This window comes from Diabrotica undecimpunctata, chromosome 7 (assembly GCF_040954645.1).
Source record: "Diabrotica undecimpunctata isolate CICGRU chromosome 7, icDiaUnde3, whole genome shotgun sequence".
NCBI classification, from domain to species: domain Eukaryota; kingdom Metazoa; phylum Arthropoda; class Insecta; order Coleoptera; family Chrysomelidae; genus Diabrotica; species Diabrotica undecimpunctata.
Genome location: NC_092809.1, coordinates 12626771 through 12651801, shown reverse-complemented (window position 1 = coordinate 12651801; position 25031 = coordinate 12626771). Strand labels below are relative to the sequence as shown.

General features: G+C 33.9%; 2 protein-coding genes across 3 annotated transcripts in view; one reads left to right on the top strand and one right to left on the bottom strand.

The window, feature by feature from the left end:
* The window catches only part of Rfx (regulatory transcription factor Rfx), a 100201-nt gene that overhangs the window by 68874 nt on the left and 6296 nt on the right, over positions 1 to 25031 (bottom strand). The window lies entirely within an intron of this gene.
* Positions 19162 to 19650, top strand: LOC140446273 (uncharacterized). The gene has a single exon (XM_072538811.1). It carries the CDS (start codon positions 19162 to 19164, stop codon positions 19648 to 19650), a length of 489 nt encoding a protein of 162 aa, XP_072394912.1.

Here is a 25031-nt window from a genome sequence, read left to right as displayed (position 1 = left end):
TTCAGGTACATTTAAACAAATTATAACAGATAATAGAAAAGTTATTAACAATATTCAAAAACAGCGATTTTGTTGTTCATTTTGCAATAACTTTTTTTTTATTAACCGATTTTAATTTATCATATTTCAATTTGTGTAGATATCTTCTTTTCTGAAAAAGTTGTCTGTTGACGTCAAATCTCCAAATAGATAAGTTTTAAAGTTAGATCTAATCAAAAGATATCGAATTTTCCCGGTCCAGTTGATACAAATTTTATTTAAAATTAATTATTTATATTTAAGCGTTGTTTCTAAGAGAACGGTTCAAGAACGGAACAAAAAGTGCTAACAATTATTTTTGTTCAAAATTAACTCAGCTACAATTTTTATTTAACGTAATTAACGCAGCAACAGAATCACTTGGAGAGAGGGAAGTAACGAACACTAACATATCAAAAAGGAAAACACCATGGTTTAGAGAGGAAGTGAAGACAAAATGTAAAGAAAAGAAGAAAGCCTTTTTACAATAAAGAACACAACAGGCATACAACAACTATAAACAAATCAGAAATGAAATGAATACTTTAGTTAGACAAATAAAAAAGGAACACTGGTAGAGTTTCTCAAAACAGATGGAACACGACTTATATGGAACACAAAAAGAAATATGAAGAATGATCAGAGGACAAAGAAAAGAGATGAATGAACTAATAAAAACGAAAGATGGGTAGACTACTTTCAATCCCTATTTACTAAAGGTGACGATAATGAACAACCAACACCAGAGGTGACGACAAACGAAGAAATAAATATTGAGGAGGAAGAGGTAAAGGAAGCATTAAGGGAATTAAAAAATAGAAAATTACCAGGAGAGGACAGAATACCGAACGAACTATTAAAGTACGGAGGACCAGATCGGACCAAAAAACTATTAAGACAAATCCAAAAAATAATAGAACAAAACAGAATTCCTCAAGAATGGAGATCAAGCATCCTAATACCTCTCTTTAAAAAGGGAGACAAATCGGATCCGGAAAATTACAGAGGAATTATTTTATTAAACAGTAAAATTAACAAACAAAGTGATAACAAATAAACTGAATGCAATTATAACACTAGCAGAAGAACAACAAGGTTTTAGGTTGGGAAGATCATGCACCGACGCTATATTTATAATGAGGCAAGTGCAAGAGAAATCATTAGAATACAACAAACCGGCATATCTATGTTTCGTGGACCTTAAGAAGGCATTTGACCGGGTCAAATTTAAATACGTTATCCACTTATTGTACGTAAAAGAGATACCTCTAGGAATAAGCAAAACGATCAAAAATATCTACCAAAACAACACAATAAAAGTAAAAGTAGAAGAAGAATTAACCGACCCTATTGAAGATGGCAATGGGATAAGACAAGGAGATTCCCTGAGTCATCTATTGTTCAACCTGGTTATGGATGAAATAATAAAAAAAGTAGGAACTATAAAAGGATACCAAATGGGAGAAAAACAACTTAAAATAATCTGCTATGCAGAGGACGCAATACTACTCTCTCAAAGTGAAGATGATTTACAACTTATGCTGCACCAATTTAATATCACCGCCAGAAAATGTAACATGTTAATTTCCCCAAAAAAAGACAAAATGCATGGTTACAACAGCAAATGTACTAAGATGTAAATTGGAGCTGGAAGGTCAGATAATAGAACAAGTGATGGTGTTTAAATATCTAGGCATCACATTATTTAGCTACGGAAAGTTCGAAACTGAAGTGAAAGGTCAAGTGAATAGACCAAACAGAGCCGCAGGCTGCCTAATGAAACAATATGGAGAAATAAAAATATCGGGAAAGAAACGAAAGGCAGAATTTACAAAACAGTCATCAGACCAATAATGACATACGCGACAACAAGACCTACACAGAGAGGACAAGGAGGTTAGAAACAGCAGAGATGAAAACACTTGATGGTAAGACACTATGGGACAGAGCTAGAAGTACAGCTATACGACGTCGATGCAAGGTGGAGAACATCAAGAACTGGGTAAGAAATAGAAGAGTAGAATGGAACGATCATATAAGCCTAATGACAACAAATAGAGTAGTAAAGACGGCAAGGGACGGTTCCCTAATATAAAGACGATCAGTAGGAAGACCACTAAAACAATGGAACGATAACTTACTGGATGCACACTGAAAAACAGACAGTCATGTCTATATAAAAAGAAGAAGACATTTTTTTCTGCTGCGTACAGATTTTTGGTAAATCTATTTTTTCCGATTTCCACCTTGCGAGGGGGCGTTCTAGTTTTTTTTGTGGGGTTCCAAAATTGCAGCTTGTTCGTATAATTTTTAGAAGGTTAACGGCAATTTCATCTCTGATGACTGGAATATATTATTTATATTTTAAACAAATTATGAAATATGAAATTATTTTAAAACTAGCAATGTCATAAAAATTTAAACAGATAATTCAATATTGTTATTAATTGGATGGCATTTATGACTTTTAAAGTTTGAAAATCGTTACGAATCGAATCTTTTATTGACAGATATACTTTTAATTTTATAGATAGAATATAGGAGCTTCGCTTCAAACATATTTTAATGGGCAATAGGGAATATACTTTCTATAAAGGAATATAGCTTGCAGAGTATATAAAGTTGTGTAATTGGATTCGAATACACAAATCACGACGAGGCACTACAACACAAAACCTATACCAACCTTTCATTCACTAACTTCACTCCCGCTCCTGCAACAAACACTAGGAAGCCACAGAATGACGCGAAATTAATTCCAACATCAACAAATTGGCAAATCAGTTAACTGGATCACCGGCAAACTATTGTTAAATTAAGAATTGAGCAAAGCCTAAACCATCAGTATACCTCGTCTCGGATGCTAATCAACAATATGTATCGAGTTCAAATTGAACCCTTATATTATTTTATAAACATGAAAAAGCCGACAGGAATGAATAGTGCACCTGCCCTAGGATGAGGAATATGGGGGTTAGAATTTGAATAGAAATTAGTGAGGAGGCTAATAACAAAATAACTATATTGCTAAAATTACATAATATATTATGTTGTTTGGCGGTTTTACATTTGCAGATTGACTATTTCTTTCAAATAAATAGGATCTTCCAATTTTCTCTTTTCGAATCACTGTTTGAAGACGCACATCATCTTAGGCTCGGCATACGAGCAACTCCAATACTTCACATATTTCTCTTCTTTAACGTTCGTAAAGATGAAGTCTCTTTTCAGAAGTCACGATTTACCACTTATAACCAAAATCTCTATCATCAGATGCTATGTATTTTCTACATTATTATACGGAATAATGGACGCTCTCTGAAGCTTTTTTAGGAAAGCTCGCGGCCTTCGAGATGTGGTCGTTACAGGCGCATCTTACGAATTTCATGGGTGGATCGTGTGATTAATATTGAGGTCCTACGTAGAATGGGCAAGAAACGCGAGATCAGTATAATCAATATAGCTATATCAGCGAGTATAATCAAAGAGCGCAAATTAAAATATCTTGGCCATGTTATAAGAAATGAACACAGATATGACTTATTGCAACTCATTTTTCAGGGCAAGGTATTTGGAAAGAGAGGTCCAGGGAGAAGAAGAATATCTTGGCTTCAAAATCTAAAGAAGTGGTTCAATAAGTCTACAACCGGACTATTCCGACTATCTGCAAGTAAAGTTAGGATAGCTATGCTGATGACCAACATCCAAAACGGATAGGCACCGTAAGAAGAAGAAGAAGGTGGCATCTCCTCAGTGGAGGTTATATGCAAATTCTTATTTTGGGTTTTTCCATTTTTTTTTGGGTTTTTCGTTTTTTTTTCCACAATATCAATGCTAAAACCTTGAAAACGATTGGTAAGTTTATCAATATTTTCCAAATTAAAATGTAAGTAAAATATAAATAAATACCCAACCTAACCTATCCTTTAACCACTGATGTCCTGTCCAAGATGCCAAATTCCAGATATAACTTACATAGCTTAATAGATGGAACAAGAAAAATCTATATAATTAATGACATATAATTATTTTAGAATATCCACTATAAATTGTCCAAAATAATTGAAGGGAATATGGTTATTTCCAAAATCTCTGTGAGGAGAATTCCCTTCTATAATTGAAATGAAAATATATACATGATCTGGCCACGTACCTAAGAGCTGGAGGCCATAAAACGAAAGAAGAAGTTTTTCCTGGTTTTTCGTATTAGAGTTTGGAGGTTAAATTAAACAGGAAGGTTACATGTCGTTCACCCCTACTTTCCCTTACATTATCAACTGCAGGAATTTACATATATCGTATCTAATTATCTAAATATAAGTTCGAGGTAAGATATTTTTATGAGTTAACAGTCTTTATGTGTGATAAAATTAACCGACATATGGTAACTTGAATATACGTCAAAATACCCATATCGTAAAGTTTTCAAATTGTCGAAAAGAGTTTATTTTCAGCGTCCAAGCTTCTACGCCATAAAATTGTTGGATTTTCATAAGGTATTTTTAGGCTCTAACGGTCTACATCTAATTTCTTGTTCTGGGTGTAAAGTATATATCTTTATATACAGTGAGACCGTTTAGGTTGGAATTAACACAATATTTTTGGGCCCAACAGTATTTTAACAAAATGATTTCACACCTAAATTTTTATTTTCAATGGAGCATCTTACGCTCCAATTACATATACTAATGACGTCACCACTTTATGACGTCTAAAATAATTGTTTTGTGAATTACAGACAAATGCTATATCAGAAATTTTATTGAAAGGACTGGACCAATCCATTTTTAAATTTCTATTAGGTGGAATCATTATTAATACAATATAAGTATTTAAAAATTAAATCAAATGTTCAAAGTGCATGCCGTTGACTTCCTGGTAATATCCAAGACGGTTTCTAAAATCCTACAACACTCCAGGTAATGTTTCTTGGTGAATTAGTCTTACCTCATTGAAAATTCTTTCTTTCAAATATTCGACATTGTTAGGCCAATTTAATTATATTTAAGATTTAAGATAACTGCAAAAGTAAAAAAATCAAGTGGTGTTAGATAAGGATATCTTGCTGGCCACTCCATAAATCCTCTCCTACCTATCCATCTGTTGGGGAAAATATTATCTCAATAATCACGCACTTCCCGAGCATAATGTGGTGGTGCGCCTTCTTGTTGAAACCATATTAAATTACTAGGCACGACAATAGCTGAAATATTGTTATTTTGTAGCGCAAATAGCTAAGTATTTTTGAACTTTCAACGTTCCGTTAATAAAAAATGGACCCATAATGTTGCCAACAATTCCTGCCCAAACATTAACTTTTTCAGGATACTGAGTAGGTATGGGCCTCCGTCATCCAATGAGGATTGGTGTCTGACCAGTACCTACAGTTTTGCCTGTTAACAGTTCCATTTAAATAAAATGATGCCCCGTCTGAAAATACTACATGATTTACAAATTGTCGGTCAATATTCCTTCTTCTTAGAGTGTAGTCTCCCTACGGAGGTTGGCAATCATGATGGCTATTTTTATTTTTGAACTTGATGCTCTAAACAAATCAATCGATCTGCATTGATACCAATCACGTAGATTCTTCAATCATGAGTTCTGCCTTCGGCCAACAGATCTTCTTCCTTAAATCTTTTCCTGTGTTGTAAGTCTCAAAATTTCATATTTTGGTCCCCTCATCACGTGGCCTAGGTATTCCAGTTTTCTGGTTTGTATAGTGGTGATTAGTTCTGTTTCTTTACCAACCCTCTCCAGTACTTCTTTATTTGTAATTCTATCAGTCCATGATATTTTTAAAACTCTGCGGTATAACCAGAGTTCAAAAGCCTCGATTCTTTTTAAATTGCATTTTTTTAATGTCCAAGTCTCAGCTCCATATAATAATATTAAAAATATGTAACAGCGCATGGTACGTAGTCTGATCTCCAAATTTAGATTTTTGCACGTTAGGAGTGGCTTCATTCGTATAAATGCTGATCTGGCAATCTATATTCGCCTGTTTATTTCTGCAGTATGATCATTAGTTTCATTGATCTAAGTTCTTAAGTACTGATATTTTTCTACTTGTTCTATTACGATACCATTGATTGTCAATAGGTGATGTATATTTTGTGGTCTTTTTGTAATTAACATGTACTTCGTTTTTTTAGCGTTTATAGTAATTCCCATCTCAGCACTATTCATACTTAAGCTTTCGATAAGATGTTGTACATCTTCTATACTCGTTGCTATGATCACAGTGTCGTCAGCATATCGTAAGCTGTTAATTAATTTTCCGTTAACGGTAAACGGTTAAAGTTAAACAAAAGTGGAGATAAAACACATCCCTGTCTAACTCCTCTACAGATCTTCATTTCTTCTGAGTGTTGCCCATCAATTTGAACTATGGCACTTTGATTCCAATATAATGTTTGCACTATATTTATGATTTTACTGTCAATGCGCTTGTTCATAAGTATTTATATTAGTTTTTCATGTCTTACTTTATCGAAAGCTTTTTCGTAGTCAACAAAGCACAAGTGTAGATCAACGTTTACATCCCGAAATCACTGAATCAATATTACATCGCATTATTATCACTTTGCTAAATTCAATCCTTCGATCAAAATCATCCTAACTGAGCTCCTGAAGTAGATTAACTTATACGGGTAAATCTTTTTTTTTCAAATTTTTTAAAATTCTAGATCTACTCAGTGAATTTTCCGTTGTGATTTGTCTACTAGATATGCGTGGATTTTTTTTGCACAGTCAGTCACAAATTCAATTTTTCTACATAACCAAATTGCAGAACGACCTTTATAATTAACTCTATAATGTAACCGAATTCTCTAATTTTTTTGGGAAAGAAATATATAATACGTACACCAATCGGCATGGTTTTGATAAAAAGAAGCAAATAACAAGGAGAATTATTATTAAGGGGAATTCTTAACTCAACAAAATAACAGAAACGTTTTATTTTGTGTCGTTTAATTGAAAATAAACAACTTAGATATTAACGGTCAGCGCTAGTAAATGTCGAAGTAAGCCGCCTCACTAACGATACCTGTTTTGTACACTACACCTGGTTAGATAATAACGGGTGAGTCACAGTACTTGCAATGGGGGAGTAGGTATGGGAAATGTAATGTTTTTTGTCGCTGAAGCCCTAAAACGGTACAAACTGGTACGAGACGTTTCTAGATTTCGCTTTTGGGGTGGTTTTTTGAAGACTGGACTAGTATACAGTCGAAATACGATAATGCGATCTTGAATTCACAAATATTATGTGACAAATTTAATCAAAAATATCAATTCTTCTCATTGAAAATGAATATGTGTCAAACACCAAATAAACGACATGAGCAGAAGTGTCAGCAATGACTTCCATCCTGCGCACTTGTACATGCAACTGCTGAGTCGTAAAACAGTTGTGAATGGGTAATTTTAAGCGAATCGCGAATTAAATGTTAACGACTTTCGGCTAAAAAGTATTGTTTTCAAGTTTTCTAGAAAACTTTGAATATCACATTACTTCGACAACAGGATTAAGTGAAATATATTAATATCTTTACTGTGCTTATTGGTTATTAGTAGAGATTTATAAGTGGAAATTTTTTTGGAAAGTGTATTATAAACATAATCTCTTAACTGTGACAACACTATATTGTAGATTTCAAAGATGTCATTTTTCCACAATATGGCTTGAAAGATTTTATGTGTATACCCTACGCATAAGTGTTAGTCCAAAATATTTTTCTCGTCTTTATAGAGGGATGTCTGAAATCTTCGAAAAAAGATCTAGATCTGGTATTTATGGTGTTATCGAGCAATCATCATCATATAAGTAACCGTTTCGCGCACCTGTGAGGTACTGAATTTTCAGTCCATATTTTGCCGGTTTATTTGGTGTATATTTTAAATCGACACCTTCCACCGAAGCTCATAAGCATTTTATCCACAGGAACAGATTGTACAAGACCATAAAACATTTGACAATTTGCTAGAAAACTATTAAAAATGGACGAAATTGCTGCAGCTGGATCGTCTTTTTGGGCTTCTTCCTGTCCGCATAATTATCGAATAATAAAGTTCCTAATAGAACTGCAAATATTTTTTTACTCACAACCTCTCTAAATACCTGTTCCTGTTCACCTGTTACAAATTATGCGATTTATATTTTCAGGCTCTCGGGAGAATCTGTAACTCCTAGAGAGCGCGTCCCCAGGTGGCGGATAGGGGAATGCCCGACCCGGTTTACCGGTGGGTAGGAGGGAAATAAAATACCTACCGTGGACCAACAGGTAATTCACTGAACGATTGCCGGTATAAGCAATCACTCACTTGCTGACCAACGGCTTCGGGCGGACGAGTTGGTAGGTGGTAGGGCACTCTTTTGTCCTGGGACTGAGAAACCAGCCCAAAGGCGGAAGAATCAGTGGTTTGGTCAACGGCATATTAAAGATCCCTATAGATATCTCAAGTGCAATTATAATGGCTGTATAACACAACTAAAAGTCGCTTACTGATCATGGACATCGGAGACCAAGATCCGGCAAGATAGGTGATTTCCATCACCACATGGCCTCCCGGGTCGTCGAATATTTTATAATATATATAATAATATAGTTTAATAATTTCCAAATATACGGAAAACAAAATGATGAGGGCATAAGAGTTGCCAAATGGATGGACAAATGATTAATGATTAGTACAATTTCCAGCCATACAGTAAACCTCCAACCGACAGGAAAAAAATAGACAAGGTGAAGACATCCTAAAACCACCTCAGGTTATTGCGTATGATAAGGCAAAGGAAAGTTGTGGACTATCAAATGTCTTCATATTATACCCCGTTAAGAAAAAGCATTAAGTGGTACAAGTAAGTGTTTTTCGAAATTTATCTTGGCACATGCATAGTAAATACGTGGGTTCTTTTTAATAATTATGGTAGCAATCCTAAAACATGCAATATGTTATCTATTCGCGAAAAAATTATTGAAGGACTATTACAAAGCAAAGTTACAGAAAGTCCTCGTGAGCCAGATATTGTTCCAGTGAAAGAAAAGAAAATTATATTTGGTAAAGCATAAGATACAAAAATATGAAGGTAGTGCTAGACAAACAAGAAGGCGCTGCTTTTCGTGTTATAAGAAAATTCAGAATACACAAGGATCAAAAGCAGCCCGAACAAACACAAGAAGAGTGTGTACATATAATAAGTACTGCGATACATGTGAGGATAGACCAACTATGTGCCTTCCTTGCTTTAATGATATTCACAAATCCACCTAGTTTTGTATAATGTTTAAATTATCTCTTAAGTTTTGTACAGTATCTATGTTATACTACGCTGTTTTAATTTTAATAAACCATTTTTACTACAGTGTTTTGGCCTTTATTTGTGACCATATAAATTATGGTATGCCAAAACTACGGTACTATTCAATAAGATATAAGACACAGGTAAAATACCATCAGACTGGCTAAAATCAACATTCGTAGCATTACCAAAAAAATCGAATTCCTCACAATGCGACGATTATCGAATATTAAGCTTGATGTCTCATGTCCTTAAAACTTTTCTCAGAATCATTCATATACGAATTTACAAGAAGTGCGAGTTCCAGATGAGTGACACTCAATTCGGATTTCGAAACGGATTGGGAACACGAGAGGATCTTTTTGCTTTAAATGTATTAACGCAACGATGCAGAGACATGAATGTAGATGTATATGCATGTTTTATTGCCTATCGAAAGGCATTTGACTGCGTTAACCATCAAAAAATGATCGAAATACTGAGAGCAACTGGAGTTGACGAACAAGACTTGCGAATTATCTCAGAACTATACTGGCACCAAACGGCAACAATTGAAATAGAGCACACAACATCCGAAGACATACAAATCCGACGAGGAGTGAGACAGGGATGCGTCTTATCACCGCTACTGTTTAATTTGTATTCGGAGTCTATATTCAGAGAAGCATTAGACGAGGTCCAAGGCGGAATTAAGATTAACGGAATCAGCATAGACAACATCAGATATGCTGATGATACCGTCTTAATAGCAAACAACGCACAAGAACTACAAAATATAATAAATGCGGTAGTTCACCACAGCGAAATGTTCGGTTTACATCTAAACGTTTCCAAAACTAAAACTTTAGTATTTTCAAAGACATCAATAAACGTACAGGTGTATGCCAAGGGTCAAATAATAGAAAAGGTAAATTCCATAAAATATTTGGGAGCAAATATTAATAGTCAGTGTAAAAAAAAAGATATTCTATCAAGAATCGAACAAGCAAGGAAAACATTCATGAGCATGAAAACATTTTTTACAAGATCAGACCTTAGTCTACAGCTTAGAATCCGAATGATCAGATGTTACGTTTTTTCTGTCTTACTGTATGGCTGTGAAAGTTGGACAATGGACTCTGAAATAGAAAAAAGAATAGATGCCTTTGAGATGTATATATACAGACGAATGTTGAGAATTCCATGGGTACAAAGAGTTACTAATGTTGAGGTACTTCGTCGCATGTGTAAACAAAAAGAATTACTAAGAATAATCAAAGAGAGGAAAATGCAATACTTGGATCATGTGTTGAGAGACGAAAGATATGAATTGCTTCAAGTTATACTGGAAGGAAAAGTACAGGGCAAAAGATCAGTAGGAAGACGCCAGAACTCGTGGCTGAAAGACCTAAGAAGATGGTTCGACCGCTCATCCGCAGAAATCTTTCGCGCAGCAGTTTCCAGAACTACAATTGCCATTTGGATCGCCAACCTTCGAAATGAGACGGCGCCATGAGAAGAAGAAAACTACGGCAAACCCATATATTTAAAACTATACTTTAAGTGTGTACGCAATATTAACAAGATATCTATTAACTGTAAGGTTTTAGAGAGTTAATAAATAGAAAGGTACCGTGTACCAGCGGTGGCCACAAGCGGCTGAATGAAAAGTTAGGCATGTACCACCGGTGGTACACGTCGTCGCGAACGTGTTAAAAAATCATTGTCTTTTATACCATTTTTCTCTGTTTCCAATCGCAAGCATCTCTTGTGTCTCTATTAACAATAAAACTAATTTTTTTGTTATAGGTACTTATTTTATTAAAATACTTTTTAAATCATTTCGACCAACATTCAAAAATAGAATGAACAGTCATCACTTTCTTAATAAGTAATTTTATAACATTCTGTATAGAGATCCTGCTATCCAATACCTTGACATCGATTCGTCCTAACAAGTGGTAGGTGAGCGAGAGCGACTCTCAACCCCAGTTTGGTAACCATGGCGCATTGCTATAGCAATAACTTTCTCAGCCCCCAATTATATCTGGATCCGGGTGGATGTACACTTCTACCTGGATCTATCTCGATTAGAAATAATTGTTTGGAATTTTGCTTCTAGTTATTTGAAGGTATATGTCACTTTCCTTTGTCATTTTTATTAGTATTAGTTTAGTAAAGGGAATTCCGGGAGTATAAAATTATTGTTTGCTGTATAAATAATGGTATATACGAGTTGTTCCGGTGTACATATAGTAGGACAGAAATAACCATGAAATAAGTTTTCAAAATTGCCAAAAGCAACGAAAGACTTTGATTATTTACATATAAGACTGTGTTTTTAGGGTAAACATAATATTGCTAGGAATGATTATATTCATCCACATTAACAAGAGTATCAAAGAGTATCAAAGAACAAAAAATTGAGGAACAATGCAGCAAAGAAAGTGGTTGACAAAATGCAAAATAAAGGAAGAAATAATTGGTTTGACGATGAGTGCAAATTAGCAGTAGAAGAAAAGAATAAAACAAGATTTAAATGGTTAAGCTCAAGCAAAGAAGAGGGATGAGATAAATACAAAAATCAAAGACAAAAGACAAAGAAATGGTTTAAATCGAAAAAAAATCAAAAAGTAGAAGAAATTATAAACGAGATAATCACCAAACCGAAAATAAAAGACACAACTCAAAACCATTGTACCAACACTTAAAACTAGGTAACCGAAAACGGACAGCTAGTATAGCTATAGAAGCAGAAAAATGACAGAAGTATTTCGAAGAAATATATCAAGAAACGGATAGAGAAGGAGAAAGAGAAACAATAACCAACAAAGAACAAGATGAAGAAGAAGAAGAATTGACCTATACAAAAGTGAAAGAGGAAATATGCAAACAAAAAACAAAAGTAAAAACATAACGAGCATGTTAAAAACGAAAATGGAGAACTGATGATAAGCTTCTGCACTAATAACGAACTTACAATAAACAACACATTTTTCGACCACAAAAATATACATTTAATAACACCCGTGGACAAAGATCTACGATAGATTACGTTATAACCAACAGAGATACACATCCATCAAGAATAATCGATGTAAGATGCCTCAACAAAGCAGATGTAGGTAGCAACCACAGCCAAGTATTATGTAAAATAAGAATCATCATGAAATACTTCACACCAAAGAGAGCGGCGTCAACACAAACAAAAATCAGAGTCGAAGGACTAAATACGGAATCCATAGAATACTTTACAGAAAAAGAATATCAGAGAAGGTTGCTAGGAATGAAATATTAGAAAACGATAACATCGAGGAAAGCTGGGAAAAATTCAAAAATAACATAATTAACGCAGCAACAGAATCACTTGGAGGGAGGAAAGTAACGAACAGTAACATATCAAAAAAGAAAACCCCATGGTTTAGAGAGGAAGTGAAGACAAAATACGAAGCATAACAACACAACAGGCATACAACCGCTATAAACGAATCAAAAATGAAACGAATACTTTGGTCAAGGTGACGATAATGAACCACCAACACCAGAAGTGAAGACAAACGAAGAAATAAAATTGAGGAGGAAGAGATAAAAAAAGCATTAAGGAAATTAACAAATAGAAAATCACCAGGAGAGGACAGACTACCTAACGAACCCCTAGAGTACGGAGGACCAGATCTGACCAAACAACTATTAAAACTCATCCAAAAAATAATGAAACAAAACAGAATTCCTCAGGAATGGAGATCAAGCATCCTAATACCTCTCTTCAAAAAGGGAGATAAATCGGACACGGAAAATAACACAGGAATTAATTTATTAAACATAACACTGAAATTAACAACCAAAGTGATAACAAATAAATTGAATGAAATTATATCACTAGCAGAAAAACAACAAGGTTTAAGGCGGGAAGATCATGCACCGACGCTATATTTATAATGACGCGTGCAAGAGTGCAAGAGAAATCATTAGAATATAACAAACCGGTATATCTATGTTTCGTGCATCTTAAGAAGGCATTTGACTGGGTCAAATTAAAGGGCGATATCCATTTATTGTGTGCAACAGATACCTCTGCGAATAGTCAAAACCATCGAATATACAGTGTGTAAAAGTCAAATGGAATAAATTCATTATTTAGGTTACTGTACATATTTATAAAAAATCCCGAAACACGTCAAATTTAAATTATAACTTGACATTCTTTAACGTGAAAATGCAACCCCTACCTTCAACCCCCTTAGAATGACAGGTACAATTTACTAATGCGTGTTAAAATAACGTTGCCACGGAAATTCTTTAAAGTTTTTTAATGGTTACCATCTAAAAACCACATTGCTATGGTTTTTGTTCACTTTCTCATTATCAATACCTAAACGGGAAATAAGTCTTGAGTATATTTTAGCGAATTTCGGTAACCACATGATTTTAATTTATTTTATCTTAATTAATCTTAATAAACTTGAAAGCGACAAGATTTTTGAATGGAGAATGAAAAGACCTTTCAAACGATATATCACAAGCCTATACTTCCTATTTTAAAAATTTGGGGTTGTACCTGTCATTCTAAGGGGGTTGAAGGTAGGGGTTGCATTTTCACGTTAAAGAATGTCAAGTTATAATTTAAATTTGACGTGTTTCGGGATTTTTTATAAATATGTACAGTAACCTAAATAATGAATTTATTCCATTTGCCTTTTACACACTGTATCAAAACAATACAATAAAAGTAAAAGTAGAAGATCTAACTGACTCTAATGAAGCTGGCAATGGGATAAGACATGGAGATTCCCTGAGCCCTCTATTTTTTTTCCTGAAATATGGATGAAATAGTAAAAAAAATAAAAACTAAAAAAAGATACCAAATGGGAGAAAAACAACTTAAAATAATCTGCTATGAAGACACCACAATACTACTTGTTCGCTCACGATTAGTTTACCGTGAGATATATTTGCTATAAAATACTATTTTATCAAATTAAAATAATATACGACGACAATTTTTATAAAACTTTTATTGACTAAGCTAAAGTGTGTACAAAACTTAGTTTCGAATGATACTCCTAAAAATACATTGCAAAACGTCTAACAGAAGCCCCTAGTGGAGGGGAGGGCGTTTCTAAAAACTATAAAATTTTATCTTGGGAAAGCACGAATTGTCCTCAGAAATACATAAACACTTATACAATCTCAACTTACCTATGGCCTTTTCGGATAGGATGGAACACGGAATAATTACTTGTATTCTATAAACATTATTCAGTTGTAACTAATTAGAATTATTTATGGGAAAAATTTATGATATTCTAGCGAGCTGTTATATAATGAAAGTCAGTTTTTAACTGTATGTAAATTATTCTGTTACAAAGCCCTTATAAAATGAAAAAAGATTAAACTTTAACAATCATGTCCATCAAACTAGGTATTCAAGGAATAATGCAATTTTACCTAAATGTAATAAATCCATACTCCAGAGATATGTTGGTTACATATGGCCCAAATTATGCAATTGTCTACCGGAGAATTTAAAACAAATTAGAAATTATAAAAATCATAAATATAAATATGAAATTAAAGAATGGATTGAAAACAAAACAACACAATCCTTTAAAGAAATGATTAATGGACAATAGTAATAAATAATAAATATCTAAATAGACTGATTACCAACTACAACATTTCTTGAATTTACTGCAATTAATATCATGTAATCACATTTGTGTCACATGCTAGATTTTTTTTTAAATGCGCATATGTAACTAACTATTTATATTTATACATTTGTTAAATATTTCTTTGTTTGAATATATATTTTAAGTCTCACGCACAAGGGGTGCTACTTTATGGTAGCTCTACTTCAGTGAGCTTTTATGTTTATTTAGTATTCTTTTTTTTTTTTTTTTCTTGTAACCTATATAATATTGTAAGCTTCCCAAATAAACATTATTATTATTATTATTATTGCTTTTTTATATTATTTTTTAGTCCATATTTTTCACAGAAACTGCTTGTATTGTTTAGTAGTAGTTGGAGATGTTCAGCAGAGCTTGCCATAATCATGGTGTCATCTGTATATGTTATGTTAATAGTTTTTCCGTTAACTATTATTCCTTTACTTTCAGATAGTAAGGTTTCTTCTAAAATGGATTCACTATACAGGCATGAGTGCCTTAAGAACCGGCAAAATAACGCAAAAGATAGAAAACATAATACGTTCTGAAATAAAAAGAGATGCAAGTAGTAGAGGTGAGAAATTATCGATATAAACCTATAATTTACTTTACATTACATTAGATCTATCGAAAGTTTCCCACCTTTAGACGTTAGCTATGAGCTGGTTGACTTCAGTCATAGTAATACGTATCACGTAATGTAAGTAAAAACAGTTCAAGTACGAGTATGTTTTTTTCCAAAATTAAAGTATTCATCAATAATAAACTGTGATTTGAGACGTCGCATACACTCTTCTCAATACAGAATTATCATAGCTTGTTAATCTGTATTTATCGAATTACTACTAATTAAACTGTTTACTGTTTACTTACATTTGCTTTATTGCCTTCAATCAGTTTTTACTTTATGCGAAATTTAAAAAATGTTAGTGTTCGACGTCATACTTGTAATATTATGACTGAAGTCAACTAGCTCATAAGCTAACGTCTAAAGGTGGGAAACTATCGATAGTCCTAATGTAATGTAATGTAAATTAGAGGTTTCTATCGATAATTTCCCACCTCTACTACTTTCATCTCTTTTTATTTTACAACGTATTATGTTTTCTATCTTTTGCGTTATTTTGCCGGTTCTTAAGGCACTCATCACTGTATACTTTGAATAGTAATAGAGACGTAATACATGCATGTCTAACTTATCTCCTGATTTCAATTTCTGAACTGGGTTTATTATCTATTTCTGATTCTACTTTGTAAAGGTTTGAAATATATTTTAGTAAATTAAGGTAAAAAAATTAGGTAATTTTATAAAAAAAATTATGTCTCAATATAAAAATTTCTTTAACGATAACTTTTCCCCGAGTACGTTTTCTAAAATTCTAAAGTTAACAAAGAAATAAATAATTTAAAAATAGTCTCAAACTGAACTTACCCCAGCGGTAATCACCAACTACTGGGCAAATTCCTGTTCATAATATAACCCATCCTACTGGGCCGAAATTACATAATTAACCTCATGACAAAATTCTGAGCAATGAAGTGAATCTAATTCACCCTCAATTACTAATTTAGATGCCCTTTGATATAATAACACAAACTAATTTAAGTTTAATGGGAGTCCTTGAGATTAAGAAATAGAGAATAATCGGTGAAAGGAAAGTATAGAAAACTTCCTTGCAGGTTTGTTACTTGAGATTTGGGAACATAATTTAGCTTTTATTACATTACTATTTTTTTCAAACAAACAATTATGCTATTTTTACTTTATTTCTTATCTAAGCCAACATATAAAATATCTTATAAAAGAAAAGAATTAATTGAAAAAAAATGGCAAAAAATAGACTAGTACACATGGCATTCATAGATTTAAAAAAGGCATATGACACAGTCCCCAGAAAACAACTATGGAACACGATGAAGGAAATCAGAATAACTCAGAGGTTAATAGAAGCCGTAAAAAAACCTTTACAACAACAACACGGTAAGAGTTAAAACCGGCAATAAATACTCCAATGAATTTAAGACTATAAAAGGTTTATTGCAGGGATGCTCTACATCTCCGACACCCTCGGGGATATATCTCTCGACACCAAGATATTCCTCGAACAAATATTAAAACCATGGAAAAGGAAATTTGAAGGGATGGGAATACCAATCCGGGACAACTTCTTGTACACATTAAGCTTTGCAGATGACCAAGTGGTAACGGCTCAAGATGAAGAAGGTCTGTGCTATATGCTCCGAAAATTAGAAAAGGAATACACAAAAAATGGACTGGAAATAAAATCTAGAAAAAACTGAATATTTAACAACAGAGCAAGAACCAGTGAGAAACTTGGAAATGGACGATAATAGGGAAATTAACGGCACTGACAAATTCAAATATTTAGGATTCATACTCTCAAAAAATGGAACCACCGAGAAAGAGATAACCAGCAGATTAGCACAGACAAGAACATGTATTAAACAAATGAACGGGGTACTGTGGGATAGACAGAGTAGCAGAAATACAAAGAAGAGAATTTATAACACCTTGGTACGCAGTATAATGACCTATGGAACAGAGAATTGGGTAATAAATAAACGAAACAGGTCCAAAATCACAGCAACTAAATGGAGTTCATGAGAAACGCTGCAGAGTGACAAAAATGGATCGCATCAGAAATGAGGAGATAAAACGAAGAATGGCAGTAGAACAAGACATACCCAGCTACATCGAAGAAAAACGTTTAATTTGGTATGGACATGTGAGAAGAACAGATCATACAAGGTGGATAGCAAAGATTTCGGATTGGAGCCCAATAGGAAGGAGGAAAAGAGGTAGACCCCGAAGATCATGGAGGGATGAAGTGGATGAGGCCATGGAAAGACGAGACCTTAGAGATGGAGAATGGCAGAACAGAAAGGACTGGAGACGTTGGCTGAAAGAAGGAAGGCGGCGACAGCTGTAAAAATCCTTATATAGATAGATAGAAAAGAAAAATTTAAACATATATTATATAAGGTAAGTGCGCCAAATATTGCCATGCTCCTACTATTGCCACTCCCCATAAATTTATTAATTTGTCCCTTGAATCACAGATGGTCTTGTAAGCTCAAATATTGAATTAAAACAACCACTCTAAAAACGTTATAGGTGGAACCAGTTAGTATTGGTGTTCACGGCAAAGCAGCGTGTATTTCGTGCGATTTGTTTATAAAACGTGGGAAAACTGTAATGATTGTTATAAGTACATTAAAGTACTTTATTAATCCATATTGTGTGTAATTAATATAAAAGAGAATAAAGCATAAATCGCCATTTTAGTTCCGCAGTAGTAATGATCCTAATATTGCCACATGAGATAGTTCCTAATATTGCCATGGCAATATTTGGAACCTAACATGAAAATTTACTTTTTATTAATAAAAACTTTCTTTTTAACAGAATGCCGAATAGAAAGAGAGCCCTGTGGTCTGAGGCGAATCTCGTTGCAGCGTTAGAAGCAATAAGAGCTGAAAGCTGTATAAGCCAAACTTCATTACGATATGAAATACCTTGAACAACACTTGGACTACATTATCGCAGCCAAAATTCGGTTAAACGACTTGGAAGGAAAAGTGTTTTAAGTTTTGAACAAGAAAGAGACCTAGTTCGCAGAATTCCTAAACTAGCAGAGGTGGACATGCCAATAACTAGTAAAATAGTAAGAAGAAGTGTATTTTCGTATGCGATGATAATGAACATTCCTAATCCTTTTTCTGATACATCTAAATTAGCAGGAAGGAAATGGCTGAAATTATTCTTTCAAGACATCCCGATGTGGCTAGAAGGAAGGCTCAGCAAATGAATCCAGCAAGAGCACAGAAAATGAATCCATTTATTGTAAAGGATTATTTTAAGAAATTGGAGAAAGTATTCATTAAATTGGAATTGTTTGATAAACCTGGAAACGTGTACAATATGGACGAGAAAGGTTGCCGTCTAATGATCCATAAACAGCAAACCGTATTGGCCAAGAAAGGTGCTAAACGTATCCACTTGACAGCGCCTGAACACGGTGAAAATGTTAGTATTGTGGGTTGTGGAAATGCCCTGGGGCAAGCCATGCCACCGTTCATTCTTTTCAAAGGAAGAGATTGAAGCCTGAATGGAATGATCATCTACCACCAGGATCAACTGTAATGATGACACAGAAAGGGAGCATGACAAATGAGGCGTTTATTTCATGGCTAGGACATTTTGCAAAGTATAAGAATACAGGACCCACACTCCTGATATTCGATGGTGCAAAATCGCATCTGGACATAAGTATTGTTGAAACTGCAGAAAATTATGGTGTTACTTTATTTTGTCTTCCAAGTAACACCACGCATGAACTGCAGCCTCTGGATAAAGCAGTCTTCAAAAGTTATGAGTCTTTTTGGGATCAGGAGGTTTTAAATTTTTTGATAACTCAACCTGGGAAAAATTTAACCAAAATGCAATATGGTGAAATATTTAGTAAAGTTTGGTTAAAAACGATGACACCAGCTAACATCATCTCTGAGTTCAAAGCAACTGGAATATTTCCTTTTAACCCAGACATCATACCTGAATCAGCATTTGCACCCAGTCTTCTAACGAATATTAAAGAAAATGTGTTAGAACCACTAGACGTCGACGATAACAACGTAAATAAGCCATCAACTTAAACGTCTTCGTTTATATAGCGAGTCGTCATTCTGAATCAGAGTTCAGTGTTCATGATAGTACATCTGATGATATAAACAGCGAAGATGAAAATATGGTACCATTCACTCCCGAAAAAGTTCCAGAACCAGACACTTCTTTTAAAGGTATGGGCTTACTAATTTCGCCCCTAATCAGGATAACTGCTACAAAGCGAAAACCAGCAATTAATAGCAAAGCTCAAGAAGTTACGAAGGAATTATTCTCCACAGCGATAGAAAAACCATCCAAAGGTAAAAGTAACAAAGAACTTTCCAAACAACAAGACAAATCAAAAGACAAAAACAAAGAACAGGAAGAAAAGAAAATAAACAAACATCAAAAAGAACAAGACAATCTGAACAAAGAAAATAAAGAAAAGAAAATAAACAAAAATTTAAAAAGTAGTGAATCAGTGGCCAATACGTACATGAAGAGTGTGTGGGTCTTACCAAACATGATAAGAATAAATTCATATGCCCCGATTGTTCTCAAAAATAGTAAATGTCTCACATTAGTTTTTTAAATGTTAAGGTTCAATATTATTACTTATTTTTATTAATAAAATACCTGTTCCTTTTATTGCCAGTACTGTGGCAATATTAAGGGTATAGGTTCCAAATATTGCCAGTTGGCAATTGTTTAAAAAAAAAGAAGAATATACATTTTTTTTATTGTTTTATTTTTATAATTGTTTAGAAAGTAAACTATAAACATGTTTGTTACTTGTTTAATAAATTTACAGATTACAGCAAATAAATTTGTATTTAATAAAAATAATTAGCATGGCAATATTTAGCTCACTTACCTTAAATATCTTTCTCTCTTTTTATCTTTTTTGCGGCTTATTTTTATGCGATTTTAAAGTTGTGCAGTTTGTTTTTCATCCAAAAATTTCTATTATTAACTATTAAATTTAAATATTAACCCTAGAACCACAAGGTGAAATTGGTGGAACGATTTTCACAAGGTGGGGTCACCGGCGACCCGAAAATATTTTTCAAAATAAAAGACATTTAAATGTTTTTTAAATTTATTTGTCAAAAAATTCATTAAATGATTTGATTTCTAATCAGAAAATGTATTGTATCGTTTTTAAATAAAACGATCGGTTCGAATTTAAACTTAACTCATAGAAGGTATGTTTATATATAAAAGTAATTATGTACTAGAACATTCTGGAGTATCCCACCTCTAATTCGCCTATTTGACGGGTCGATCTCTCTCGCGCTCGAGATATCGCCGGAAACTTCTAGTCGCTTTCGAGATGCAACCGTTATACGGGCGACGCCGAATGCATGTTCGTAACAGTATTGTTAGATAACAATAAGCAAAACTAATATACAGAGTGAGTCAAAATATAAAAGCACTTATATTTGACAAATACTTTTTAAGATGTCAAAAGTAAATTAAAAAACAAGTTAGGAATTAAATAGTTTATTCTTATATTATTTACAATCTCCACAAATACTAATTTGGTGTTCTGCACAAATTTTTTTCACAATAAACACAAATATGGCGGCCTTTTCTATCGTTACTTCTTGGACAATCATAACATCGACGATTACGTTTCTGAGGATTTACAGTTTGTATTTTGGCTGGATATCCCAAATAATCACAAATAGATTCCCTTAACTTTTTCGGAAGCTGTATATTATTCATTCTTTATTGCATAGGATCTTGCACTAATGCATCAGCTAAGGACTTCAAGAAAGGGAAATTTTTTCGTCGGAATGTTTCAGTCTGTACAAAACCATTGAGTTTACTCCACCTCCGTCTAACTTTTCATAAAAACTCTCAGTGGCCATCTTCTTGTTTTACTGGCAACTGTTTTTGCATGACACAATTGATGGAAGGTATCGACGCCCCCCTTAGTGCTGTTGTAGAATAGAATTATTTCTGGTTTTTTGGTAATTCGTCTAACGAGTGCATAGAACTGATTAATAGAACGCATTTCTTTCGTTTTGGAACATGTGATTCTAGTGTCAACTTTTGCGTAAATGTAAATGCTGAGGACGGAATTTCTGATCGCTTCGTTTCCAAACATTGTGTAGGTATCTGTCTTTAATTTTTTCTAAACGTTCCAATTATAGTTAAACCCTTTTCTAATAATTTTTCGGCTAATTCACGCGACGACAACTAGTTATCCATGGTGATATTGCGATTGGTACGATGAATTTTCAGTTAGTTTTAAAATATACTGGGTAGGAATTGAACCTTTCTGCGGATCTCGCTGCTCTTTACCAATATATGGCACAGGAGAAGACATATAGCTTGTTTTGCATCGCACATAATTACAAGTTTTAAACCATACTTATCAGGCTTGCCGGGAATGTACATTTTAAAAGGACACTTGCCTCTAAAGCCCAGCAGTTGCTCGTCTATTGTTAGATACTCTGACGGAGTATAATTGTTTTGACAATCTTGAATAAATATATCCCATATTTCTCTGATAGGTGCAAACTTATCTAAAGCCTTACGTTCTGCATGAGTGGATTTATCGTCGAAGCGTAAACACATTAAAAGAAAATCAAAACGGTTTTTGGACATAGTGCATCTAAATATGGGAACACCAAATGTTTCAGACCACATATTATCTATTACTGAAAGATGGGCATCTTATAACCTTCGTCTTCACTTTCACCAAAAGAACATTCTTCTTTACCACTGGAATCATCCTCATAAAGGGCTTTCCACAATTCTTCTTGCGTAATAGGACGTTTATTTGGATCCATAGGGGTGTGTAATTAAAAAAAAAAACTTAAGACGCAATTAATATTAATACTTAGAAATAACTTACCGATAAAAACTTGTTACGTTAACCACAAGGTGAGGTCAAAAATCGGAAATGCGCTGCAAATACGACTAAATGTGAACGTACATAAAAACACACATCACCAGTTACAAGTCATGTGAAATACTAAAGGTAGATGGGCGGCCAACTTACAGGTTCATCAGAATCGCTCTCATGTCAAAAAAATTAGTGCGGTGGGGTCACTGGCGAACCCACCTTCTGGTTCTAGGGTTAATTATTCACATCCAAATGTCAGTAAAGTGAGCCTTTGCAATTCGGGGATTCCCTTGTTACATGATGTCCCTATTACACCATTGCGAGTTTCGCATTGAAAGGTATAATCTGTTATTGTTTTAAAATAATTTTTTTCTTAGCTATGCCTTTTATAATAAACTGTTTAAATTTTTGCTGATTCCAAGTTGCAGTATAATATTCAGCACGGTTTTCGGATTGAAAGAATTCAAGTGAGTGTCGTATAGTTTTATTTTTCATTAGAAGAGATTTTTGCTCAATATCGTAAGTCTAATTTTTTTTATTTATTTTTTAAGATTTTATTTGACCCAATGGAGAAAAAAACATCAAAGACAATCAATTTTGTTAGAAATGAAAATTGCAATTTTAGATCGCTTAGGAAAAGGAGAAGGATCTACGGCAATTGAAAACGTTTAAATTTAGGAGAATAAACTGTAAGAGCAATTAAGAAGAATGAAGTTGTTATAAGAAAATCTATAATTTCTGGTACAAAATTAAGCGCCAAATTTTGATCTTACTCAAGGGATGTATTATTAGAAAGCACAGAAAGAGCTATCGCAAGTTGGATTGAGGAACTAATTCAAAGAATTCCTGTAAGTGGTTATTTAATCCAAGAAAAAGCTCTTCAGTTTTATGAGTTAATGAAACAATCAGAGCCACCAACTTCCACTTTCCAAAGTAATGCATTTCATAATATCAAGATCACAGCAGAGAGTGCTACAACAGATAAAGCAGCAGCAAAAATATTTACACACGAACTAGCGAAAACTATTGGGACTATTGGGACGATGGGGTCTATTGTGCCGATCAAGTATTTAACGCTGATGCAACGGGATGATGGAAAAAAATGCCTAACCATACTTACATCACAAAGGATAAATTAGAATGGGACAACTTAGGTAAACATCCAGTCAAACTGCAGATGAAATTCATAAATAATTAGTTTACTTTCAACAACAATACTAGTAAAATAAACAAGTTCCTTTGCTTTCCTGTTTATCGACACGATATGAATAAATATAAATAGCCACAAAAACGAAATAAAAATATGGGCCAGTTTTTGTCCTATAATAATAACAAAATATACTTTACAAGTAAAACAAAAAAAAACATTGATAGAAAAACATTATGATTTAAACTGGAAGAGTATTGAAGAATTAAGCTATGGCTGGGTTGTGTAAATGATCAAACAACATTTAGGAATAGTGGTATACACAGATTTGAAGCTGGAGACTTTGTTAGGTTTGTACTATTTTTTATAGTTGATCAGTGTGGTCTATCTATCTATCTATATAAGGATTTTTAAAGCTGTCGCCGTCTTCCTTCTTTCAGCCAACGTCTCCAGTCCTTTCTGTTCTGCCATTCTCCATCTCTAAGGTATCGTCTTTCCATGGCCTCGTCCACTTCATCCCTCCATGATCTTCAGGGTCTACCTCTTTTCCTCCTTCCTATTGGGCTCCAATCCGAAATCTTTGCTATCCACCTTGTATGATCTGTTCTTCTCACATATCCATATCAAATTAAATGTTTTTCTTCGATGTAGTTGAGTATGTCTTGTTCTACTGCCATTCTTCGTTTTATCTCCTCATTTCTGATGCGATCCATTTTTGTCACTCTGCAGCTTCTTCTCATGAACTCCATTTCAGTTGCTGTGATTTTGGACCTGTTTCTTTTATTTATTACCCAATTCTCTGCTCCATAGGTCATTATACTGCGTACCAAGGTGTTATAAATTCTCTTCTTTGTACTTCTGGTAATCTGTCTATCCCACAGTACCCCGTTCATTTGTTTAATACATGTTCTTGTCTGTGCTAATCTGCTGGTTATCTCTTGCTCGGTGGTTCCATTTTTTGAGAGTATGAATCCTATATATTTGAATTTGTCAGTGCCGTTAACTTCCCTATTATCGTCCATTTCCAAGTTTCTCACTGGTTCTTGCTCTGTTGTTAAATATTCGGTCTTTTCTAGATTTATTTCCAGTCCATTTTTTATGTATTCCTTTTCTAATTTTCGGAGCATATAGCACAGATCTTCTTCATCTTGAGCCGTTGTCACGGATTGGTATTCCCATCCCTTCACATTTCCTTTTCCATGGTTTTAATATTTGTTCGAGGAATATCTTGAACAGTGTCGGAGATGTAGAGCATCCCTGCAATAAGCCTTTTGTGGTCTTAAATTCGTTGGAGTATTTATTGCCGGTTTTAACTCTTACCTTGTTGATGTTGTAAAGGTTTTTTACGGCTTCTATTAACCTCTATTCCGATTTCCTTCATCGTGTTCCATAGTTGTTTTATGGGGACCGTGTCATATGCCTTTTTT